The sequence below is a fragment of the Geospiza fortis genome, unplaced genomic scaffold, assembly GCF_000277835.1.
Source record: "Geospiza fortis unplaced genomic scaffold, GeoFor_1.0 scaffold353, whole genome shotgun sequence".
NCBI lineage: Eukaryota > Metazoa > Chordata > Aves > Passeriformes > Thraupidae > Geospiza > Geospiza fortis.
The window spans coordinates 494,648-504,526 of record NW_005054473.1 but is presented as its reverse complement, the minus strand read 5'-3'; the positions used below and the strand labels follow the sequence as shown (position 1 = coordinate 504,526).

General features: G+C 52.6%; 2 protein-coding genes across 2 annotated transcripts; one reads left to right on the top strand and one right to left on the bottom strand.

The window, feature by feature from the left end:
- Window positions 1–1,151: 1,151 nt before the first annotated feature.
- LOC102039202 (chymotrypsin-C-like) lies at window positions 1,152–3,540 on the top strand. Its single transcript, XM_031062932.1, has 7 exons — window positions 1,152–1,191; window positions 1,395–1,503; window positions 1,586–1,711; window positions 1,793–1,929; window positions 2,019–2,164; window positions 2,827–2,905; window positions 3,470–3,540. Exons 1-7 carry the CDS (start codon window positions 1,152–1,154, stop codon window positions 3,538–3,540), a joined length of 708 nt encoding a protein of 235 aa, XP_030918792.1.
- A 184-nt stretch (window positions 3,541–3,724) lies between these two features.
- On the bottom strand, window positions 3,725–9,873 carry CASP9 (caspase 9). Its single transcript, XM_014309984.2, has 10 exons — window positions 9,820–9,873; window positions 8,676–8,895; window positions 8,225–8,305; window positions 8,032–8,063; window positions 7,316–7,492; window positions 6,568–6,657; window positions 5,753–5,900; window positions 5,218–5,397; window positions 4,933–5,042; window positions 3,725–4,309 (listed from the first exon to the last, which is right to left on the bottom strand). Exons 1-10 carry the CDS (start codon window positions 9,835–9,837, stop codon window positions 4,217–4,219), a joined length of 1,149 nt encoding a protein of 382 aa, XP_014165459.1. The 5' UTR covers window positions 9,838–9,873; the 3' UTR covers window positions 3,725–4,216.
- Between the last annotated feature and the right edge of the window lie 6 nt (window positions 9,874–9,879).

The window sequence follows — 9,879 nt, the reverse complement described above, 5'->3', positions numbered from 1 at the left end:
TAGGTCTGAAAGCAATCTTCTGTCTTGTGTCTCGCAACATCCAATAGGGAAGAATGCAGAGTCACCTTTCCCAAAGGAAAACAGGTGCAGGGGAGATGGGATCAGCCCCAGCACCACCTGTACCCCCAGGTGCTCTGTGCAGAAGTAGCCAACACAGAACAGGGCAACCCAGATTCTCACACCACAGGTGGTGGGGAAGGGAACACATGTGCCACTGAGTTCTTGGAAAACCTTGGGCAGAGGCAAGGCCATTGCAGCCACATCCTGGCTCCTGCTGGACCCCCCTTGGGGTGCTTGGCTGGCCATGGCTCCTTCTGGCAGAAGTAGCCACACCTGTCCAGGTGCTCTTCTCCAGCCACATGTGGGCATTGGCCCCCACCCCTGCCCTGAGGCACCCACCACCAACAAGAGATACAAAGATACAAAAAGAACCCCCAAAAATAAACTTCTAGAGGTATCTTCAAACCATAATCACAACAATCTAAAGTGACAACATAAAGGAGAGCAAAAACCACCCAAATCCTCACGCAGCTGGCAGTCATACATAGAACAGCCACTCGCCCCCAGGCTTGCCTGAGCACAGAATGTACCACTGGCACCTACGATGATGCCACAGCCAAGGCAGCAGCCAGGAAGAAGCACCTTGGCAGAAGACATGCCAAGGATGGGTATACAAGGTGAACAAGCACTGATGGGAAATCAGAGATCCCCAGTGATGAGCCTTTCAGGAAAGGGAGCGCCTTATCTCTAGGGGGCCAAGGGGCTGGAGTCAGAGAGTGTCCTGGAGGAGTCGGTGCTTAGGGCTGGGGGGCAGCAGGGCTGCCCAGCCCCTCAGAATCATGGGTGGGAGGCTGCCCCAGGAGGGAGTGACCCTGTGCCCCGGCAGGGACCCAGACCCTTCCCAGAGCAGGGCCAGGTGTCCCCACCGTGTCCCAGCATGGTGCCAGCACATGAGGGGCAGATGTGGCCATTCCCAGGCAGGACCGTGAGTGCGATAAGAGAAGGCAATGGGGCTGAGGAGCCCCTGTGCCCACAGCGTGGGACAGTCCCCACGTGTCAGCAGCAGGCAGGGACACTCCAAGGTCCCCAGCAGTCCGGACACTATAAGAGGGCTGAGCAGCCCCACCACAGCACCTTTGCTCCGCACAACCATGCTGGGAGCCGTCTGTCTCGTCGTGCTGCTGGGCTACGGTAGGTGCAGGGCATGGGGAAGGGTCAGGGCAGGGGGGACAGGACCCTGGCACCTGACCTGGCCCGGGGCAGAGGGGGATGGGGACGGGGACAGGGATGGGGACAGGGACAGAGGGGACAGGGATGGGGACAGGGACAGGGATGGGCACAGGGACAGGGATGGGGACAGGGATGGGGACATCCCTGCTCTGCCCCTGTGCCTCTGCCCCCGCAGATCTCGCTGCAGTACAGCCGCTCTGGGTCCTGGAGCCACTATTGCGGTGGGACCCTGATTGCCCCCCAGTGGGTGCTGACAGCTGCCCACTGCATCAGGTGGGTGTTGGGGTGCTGGGGGCATCTGTGCCATGCAGGATGAGATATTTATGGGGACTGACACTCTCTCTGTCCCTGGCAGCTCTTCCCTGACCTACCGTGTGGTGCTGGGCAAGCAGGACCTGTCAGAGGCTGACGAGCCTGGTTCAGTGGCTGTGGGTGTGGAGAAGACGATTGTCCACAAGAAATGGAACTCTGTCCTTGTCATGTAGGGATGGAATATATCCAGGAGTGGGTGGGGGGCAACAAAGCTGGGGACCACTTCCTCGTGGTTCATGTCCCCCTGTAGCAACGACATTGCCCTGATCAAGCTGGCAGAGGAGGTGCAGGAGACTGACACCGTCCGTGCCGCCTGCCTGCCGGCTGCTGGCAACATCCTGTCCAACGACTATCCCTGCTGTGTCACCGGCTGGGGACATGTCAGGAGTAAGTGGGATGTCCGATGTCCCCAGGAGGGTCCCCAGGGGTCCCTGGGCAGGGGTTGTGCAGAGTGTGAAGTGTGACTGTCCTTACAGCCAGTGGGCCCCTGGCTGATGCCCTGCAGCAGGCTCTGCTGCCCGTGGTGGACTATGAGAGCTGCTCCAAGTGGGACTGGTGGTGTAGCCTCGTGTGCGACACCGTGGTGTGCGCCGGCGGCGACAGCGTCGTCTCTGGATGCAACGTGAGTGTGGGCACTGCTGGGTGGCACCTGCCCCCAGCCCAGAGCAGGATTGAGAGTGGTGCTGGAGCAGTGAGTGCAGGGCAACAGGTTCCATGAGAAGCCCAGGAGGAGAGGGGATGGAGCTGCAGTGGAGTGTTGGAATAGATCAGCCAAGACTCCATTTTCTTCATGCAGAAAGCAAATTCTTTATCCACAAAAGTCATATTTATAGGAAATATCAGAAGGCACTGTGTTAAACCTAACTGGTCAGCAATACAGTGAAATTCAGGTCACTGGTTGGTAAGCGCTATTGAATAAGTCTAACCAAATTTTCTCTCTCTCTCTCTCAATATGTTTTTGTTTTCCCTTTTTGGGTTCTCATGGGACAAATCTTATTGTTTACAGAGGTGCATTTGTTTTTCACCCTCAGAACAGATTGTTGTGTCAAACGAACTTCTCATTCACAAAATAGCTTCACACGGGAACTTGCAAATCACTTGTTAGCTGCACTTAGAAGAAATGACTGGCCAGCTTTGGCAATTTTAGCAGAGCGAGGTCTGATTTCAAAAGGCCTTTCTTTTATAATTCTTCTACCTGTCTATGACACTGGTGGGTGCTGTGTGGGATGTGGGGTGTGCCAACAGGGTGCCAGGACTGATGGCCCACACTGTCTCTCCATACAGGGCGATTCTGGGGGCCCCCTGAACTGCCAGCGCGACGATGGGATCTGGGAGGTTGAGGGCATCATCAGCTTTGGCTCCAGTGAGGGAAGCAGAGAAATAAATAAGGGAAAAAGTGCAGGGTCACCTTTCCTGAAGGAGAACAGGTCCAGGGGAGATGGGATCAGCCCTGGGATCACCTGCACACCCAGATGCTCTGTACAAAACTGGATAACATGGGACAGGACACCCCAGAGCCCCACTCCCCTGGGGGATGGAAAAGGGAAATAGAGAAGGAGACAACCATGAGATCTCACAAACACCTGAGCACAGGCAAGACCACCACAGCCACACCTCAGCTCTAGCTGGACCCTCCTTGGGGTGCTCAGGGCAGCCCTGGCTTCCTCCTGCAGCATCCACAAGAGTGTGGAAATACTCAGTGACTGCAAAAGCAGATTCCCAGGTTCCCACAGACCTACCCTAAGGCCTCTGCATCTCCCAAGGGTGGCTCCAAGGATGCTTTTCCCCCTCAAAATCCAACACAGATGCAGCACTTCTGACCCAAGGCCATCATGGTAGCAGCTCCTTAAGAACTTTACCTCAGCACTGGTATTTCAATGAATCCTCATCAGTTTCCTGCTGTAACTCCCAACTGACTCCTCAAAAGGATCAGGATGCTCCATAGGCTGGCACAGCCACATTGTAAATGACCAGACAGAGCAGCACAGAAATGAGTGAAGGTTCCTACTCTTCCCACTTCAGAGGAGCCTTCAGGAGGTGCTGAAATGGCAATGAGGAGATGGAACAGACAAGGGAATACAGCTAAAGATTTGCTCTTTAATTGCATTTATTAGAAACACTGACTGCAAAACTCTGTCTGAGCGAGGAAAAAAAAGAACTGTGCGATTCTTCTCTCCCCCCTCTCACTCTCTGCAACAAGTCTTAAAGGTGCAAAACTTATTATTATTCAGCATAAACCAATGAGACGATTTGGGGATAAAAGCATCATATAGTCAACCCAGGACAATTATCCCATTTCACTTGAACATCAGACCCTGGTCCCCTCAATCAGTTACCTGGACAGCACAGGACACAAAGATCATGATCAGCAAAGAAAAACCCTCTGAGGCCGAGTGTGGCTGTGTCAGGATGAGCCAGAAGTGCTCTCCTCTGGCTCTGTTTTCCAGCAAAGGGACTTCCTGCTCCACCCACATTTCCCATCGGCACAGCACAATCTCCATCTCATCTCCACTCCATGGCAAAGCCAACGCTCGTGGATCACATTTCTCCAGACAAACATCTGGACACACAGACAAAATCCACAGGGAGCACTGACACCAAGTCGTGTGGGCACAGATTTCATTCATCCACAGAAGAATCTCCAGTGCTTGGCAGGGGGGTCAGAGCCCATGTGTCAGTGGCACGTGAAGAAGAATTTTTTACGGAGGAAATTGAAACATCCTGGGATCTGCTTGTACCTCCCCTTGGCAGAGACAGCGTGTGCCACCTGGGAACAGAAGAGAGGCCGAGGAATGGGATGCTCTCCCCATCCCTGGCAATCAATGGCTGCCATGCCAAGGTGGCCAAAGAAGCACCGCAACAACCAGAAAACAACAACAAGGTGATTCTGTAAGTCCTCTCTCCCTCCACACTGGACTTTTCTCCTACCCATGGAGAACAGAAAAAGTATCTGGGGCACCTACACTTGTACACAACTTTGGCAATATTGAGTCAACAAGGCACACAAAGGAAGAGGTTGATCAGCCAGACTCATTCCTTATCCCTGTGCATTGTGCTCCTCCACCCCCAGGACAAGCTTACAGGAGCACCCAAATCCCATCAGCTTGGATAGGACAAGCCATGACATTTTTAGCAATTTCTTCAGAAGGATTAAAGCCTGTATTGCCAAAATTACTTCTCACTGGAGAAACCTCCAATGATTTTTGGCAGATTGAGGCTAGACACTTTCTTTGTAATTAAACTTCTCTGCAGTACCTCCAATGAGCCCATCCCTAAACTCAACACTCAATATCCTCATTCCTTTTTTGCGTGTAGGCCTCCATGCCCCAAGTGATCACACCCCTGACTATTTCCTTCATCAGCAAAAAGCAAAGCAAAAAAGACATTTACCCTCACTAACATGCTGAGCAGGTCTTCTGAATGGGCATACTGCTCCAGCACACTGTCCAGGGTTTCCACATACCACGAGCCACTCGACTTCTCCCTCCAGGAGACAAAACCTTCAGAGAAAGAAGGAGAATGTTATGCCAAAACCCATCTGCTGTTCTCATCCCAACAAGTTCCTAGCGCTCCAGAGCTCAGTCGTCCTGAACTGCCCCTATCTTTGGCCATGAAGCTCCGACTGTTTTGCAAATTCCCCCATGCTCAGAAAAGGATTTGCACAGGCTGCTTCACCTGGAAAAGTTGAGTAGGAAACCAAGATGTCACTAGGTGTGGGCAAACTGGCAATGGCATCGGGCTCGTCCACATTATCCGATGAAACCCGAAACGGGGTCGCGTCCGATTCCAAGGAACCCCCAGGAGCTTCCTCTTCAGGCGAATCACAATCCACTACAAAGCCTTGATCCCTTTGTTCTGAAAAAAGCAGCAACAAGACAGCTCCTGACGTCCATCCCACCCAAGAGATTCACAGTTGTACATCCGACATTAAGAAAAGATGGGAAAAGAAAAGGAAAAAGGCCCTAGAACAAAGTAAGGCTTTTTGGCTGTTCAGCTGCACCAGCTGAGTCAAAGTCATTGGTAGTTTATACAAAATTCCTCACTGTGTGTGAAGAGCTGGAGCGGCCTCTCAGCACATGGTAAAAGAAGAGGCAGCTGATGTGAGAAGAAGCTGGAGAGAGGGGCAGTCAATGAACAGAAAGGGAGCCAAAGCCACAGCCTGACCACATCTCTGCAGCCCAACGCTACCGGAGCCAACACAAAGATTCACCTCCACCACAGGCCTGGATGAAGAACAGTTTGGGTTTTCCTCTCAAACTCGGGCAATTGGACCCATTGAAATAGTTCACAATCTTTTCTATGGGAATGGGTTTTCCATCCGTTCCATAAACGCCTCCAGGAAACTGAATATGGCTCGTCTGCAAGAGGAAAATGCAGGAGCTAGTGACAGGGAAGGCAAGGCCAGTTCCAAGGGGGCCCATTTCCCATCAGGTGCTTCATGACATAAAGGTACCAGAACAAATCCTGGTGTTTGTGGGAATCCCTGTGGCCAAGTCAGGGTGAGGAGACATCCAGGGACACTTGAAATGCGCTAAAACGCAGCAATCCAACTTCTGTTATCCAACTCATATCCCACATCCTCCAGCAAAGGAGTTCTTCATCCTCTGGTACAAAGGGCACATACCATACACCATTTTCCTAGCAACGCTTCTCCTCATCCTTTAAGAACTGACTTGGAATAAAGAGGCTTTATTGCTAATAGCATCTCCCAGTCAGAGTTGGAGAATGGCAAGGACTGAATCACCACAGCGTGAGGCTGAGTGGGACCTCCCTGCAGCTCCAAATTAGTAGCCCCAACTTCCAAAATGGAAAACACTTGTCCACTGGCACCACTGGATCAGACCACACCAGAGAAGCTCCTGTTTTCTTTAAGCCAGAATAAGGGTGTAACTCTCTGAAATGCACTGCAATGGCAGAACAAGGTTTTGACAGACCACTTCCCTCCCATCCTGTGTGAGACCACAGGACAGGGAATTAACCCTTTCCCACAGCAAAGGAACAAAGGGAGAGATGGGACAAACCCACCTGACAGCCATGGGAAAGGATGACCACAATGCAGCAGTCCAAAGCACTGTGGTCCTGCCGAGACAGCTTCAGCAGCTCCAACACCATTTCCTGTGTGGAAAACATCACAATGAGAGTCTGTCAGCCACAAGTTACTGCCAGGCCCTGTTCTAACTGCACTGCCATGGATCCTGTCAACCTCTGCCACAGGATAACATGAGCCCCGAGTACAGCTGGCAAAAGCCATTGGCAGAGAGTGAGTATTTCTGCATCTCTGCCCTTATTTAACACTGGCTGCTTTAATCACACAGATTTTTCACCTCTCTACACTCTTTACAACACAGCACCACAAACCAAAGCACATTTCCACGTGATTTATCTGATGAAATCCACTGTTTCTGACTGGGAGCTGGTGGGTGAGCAGAGAACCATATTTTACTTTCAGATGATCACTTCCAGTAACAGCCAAGGATGGCACAGATAGACATGACACAGCTGTCCAAGCTATCCCAAAAACACAGCCTCACCAAATCCCTACAAATCCCAATGAGGATTCAACATTCATGCAGAAGGATGAAAATGTGCAAGGTCCTCTCCCCTTCTGCAACTGCAGCGCAACAATAAAGTAAGAGGATGCAAGTGGTTCATTGTTTCTTTGTCGGAGGTTTTTGGTGCACTGCCAACACAAGACACATCCCCTAAAGCATTCCCATTGCTTCCAGGGGCTGACCTCTCATCCCTTGCATCTGCAGGGCACACCCAGCCTCACCTGAGCTTTCAGATCCCGCCGGGTCAGGACAGTGAAGCGCAAGGCCCTGAAGCGCCTCTCCAGCTTCTCGCAGTCAATGTCAGAGCCCTCTCGGGTGGACAGACCCGAGTCTCTGGAGAAACTGACGTTATTGAGGATCAAGCAGTGTCCACAGGGATCCGCTTTCATGTCATAATCCTGGCAGGGACAAGTCACAATTAAACTCCTTCTTATTCCAAGTGCTTGCTGGCTAATCCAGCAGGATACAATGCCATTGAGGAATGGGAGTCCTTAAAGTGGTTCATTTCACAGCTTTTTAATTTCTCTAGTCCTAGGGATGGGTAGAAGCACCCTTTCTCCACACACATCTTCTCATCAGCAGCTGGGAACATGAAACAACCCCCTAAACTGGGGAAAGCCTTTGTGGAAAACCAGCTGCTGCTTTATCTGTAGCATGTCCAACAGCAGGTTGACATTTCTGGAAAATTCTTTTAGGCACCATCATCAAACTTCACCAAAAGGAGTCAAGAATTTGTGTTATCACTGTGGTAATCTTAAGGAGGATCTGGCTAATGACTGATCCACTCTAAGACCATCGGCCCTGTTACAGCCTTGGAGCAATTGCTCAGGTATGACAAAGTGAGAACCAGCTCCTCCAGACATATTTTCTGGAGTCACCCATGAGGCACAGAGCTTTTGCCTAGTAGGGAACACTTTCAGCCTTCTCAAATACTAACCTGGTCACGGCTCCTCTTGTCAACAGCAGAACCTACAACACAAAACAGGCACAGGATTCAGTTCACCACACTCCACAACAAGACCACCCTCCTAGAGTTCACGTCTTTCCCAACACATATGAATTTCCCCTTCCCACCACACTGGAAACGAGCCTTTGGCATGCTGTGGCTCTAGGAGTGGAATGTGGCTTACCCCAGGCCAGCACTGGAGGCATTCGAGGTCTTTCACTCTCAGCTTGCACTGGGATAGACAAACGTTCGTGAGGGGTCACATCTGTAACGGTATGGGACAAAAACACAGACGATGAGTCTGAGCTCAAAAGGCTCCACTGCTGAAAAGCAGGATACACAGGCTACCCCGAGAAGCTGTGAAGGCCCCACAGTGTTCAAGACCAAGCTGGACAGGGCTTGGAGCAACCTGGGATAGTGGAAGGTATCCCTGCCCATGGCAGGGGATGGAATGAGATGAGCTTTAAGGTCCCTTCCAACCCAAATCACTCTAGGATTCCATGATTCTTCCAACAGTCACCTCTACCAGGATAATAAAAATCATGACTTCCCAGATTCTTGCCCAAAGTGAGAGGAATCCCAGCTGCCACCCCCCGTGCTGTTTGCCAAAAACACACCACACCCTCAGCACTGACTTTTACGCTGTTTTTCCTCCCGCAGCTCCAGCTCCACGGGCCGCAGGTCCGGCAGCTGCCGTGGCACCGGCCGGGATTCGCACTCCTGGATCAGCATCTCAGCAAGGTCGCCCTGCCCGGTGTCCCGCAGGATGGAGAGGAAGGCAGGGAAGGCCTGCTTCCCTCGAGTCTCCAGGTCAATGATCAGCTGCCGGGCTTGCTCTCCTCGGCTGCCAGCGCTCTGCAGAGGAGAAAAACCCAGAACAGGGGTTTGTGCAGTGCCTGGGCAGCCCTTCCAACCGCTGTGAGCAGGGAAATGTGGGATCCGCACCCAGGACAGGGACACAGGGTAAACAACAGCAAAATGAGTGGAAATAGCCAGAATCCCCCATCAGAGCCCCAGCCCTGACCTCCCTCCAACAACAGCGGTCACCACCGGGACACCCAGCCTGATGAGCACTCTAGAGGGAAAGGGGGAGAGGGAGCACCCCAAATCTGGCCCCTGGGGACAAAAAGGCATCCCTGGGCTGTCACCAGCGTGTAAGATTGGGTAAGAACACCTCCAGGCCTGTCACCTGTAACCAAGGGGGGAAACAAGAACACCTTAAGGGTGTCATCAGACTGTGAAGCAGACACAAAGAGAACTCCCTACACCTGGCACTGGCCAGAGCTGGGGACAAGAAGGGAGAAGTTGGGGGGGTGATTCTCAAACATCTTATCTGCATAAGGACCAACGCCAGGCCTTGTCATCAGAGTGAGGGGACACAGGGCCATCCCTTTGGGCCTGTCACCAGGAGTAAAGGGACATGGAGTTCCCCTATGAGCTTGTCACCAGAATGAGGGGACCTGGAGTCTCCCTTGGACTTGAGAGGACCCAGGACAATCCCTCCCACGTCTGTCACTAGAGTGAGGGGCCTTGGGGGCCACCCCCCTGACCTATCACTGGGCTCAGGAGACATGGGTTCCCCTTTGGGCCCAAGAGGACACGGAGCCACCCTTCTCAGGCCTGTCACCAGGATTAGGAGACATGGGGGCCACCCTTCAGTCCTGTCACCAGGGCTCAGGGGATGCAGGAGCTACCCCGCCATGCCCGTCTCCGGCTCTCAGGAAACGCGGACCGTCCCCGGGCCACCCCTGGTGCTCAGTGTCCCGCTCTCTGGCCCACCTGCAGCTCCTCCAGCATTGGCCGGGTGAAGAGCCCGCGCTGCTCCAGCGGGTCCCAGAG

Bases quoted from the DNA above. Each gene is read 5' to 3' on its own strand.
- LOC102039202 (XM_031062932.1), top strand. From the start codon at position 1,152: ATGCTGGGAGCCGTCTGTCTCGTCGTGCTGCTGGGCTACG. The intron at 1,930-2,018 runs GTAAGTGGGATG...CTGTCCTTACAG, and splicing joins CGGCTGGGGACATGTCAGGA to CCAGTGGGCCCCTGGCTGAT. The intron at 2,906-3,469 runs GTGAGGGAAGCA...ACTCCTCAAAAG, and splicing joins CATCATCAGCTTTGGCTCCA to GATCAGGATGCTCCATAGGC.
- CASP9 (XM_014309984.2), bottom strand. The intron at 5,901-6,567 runs GTGGGTTTGTCC...TTCCTCTTGCAG, and splicing joins TCCTTTCCCATGGCTGTCAG to ACGAGCCATATTCAGTTTCC. The intron at 5,398-5,752 runs GTGAATCTTTGT...TGCTTTTTTCAG, and splicing joins CATCCAGGCCTGTGGTGGAG to AACAAAGGGATCAAGGCTTT.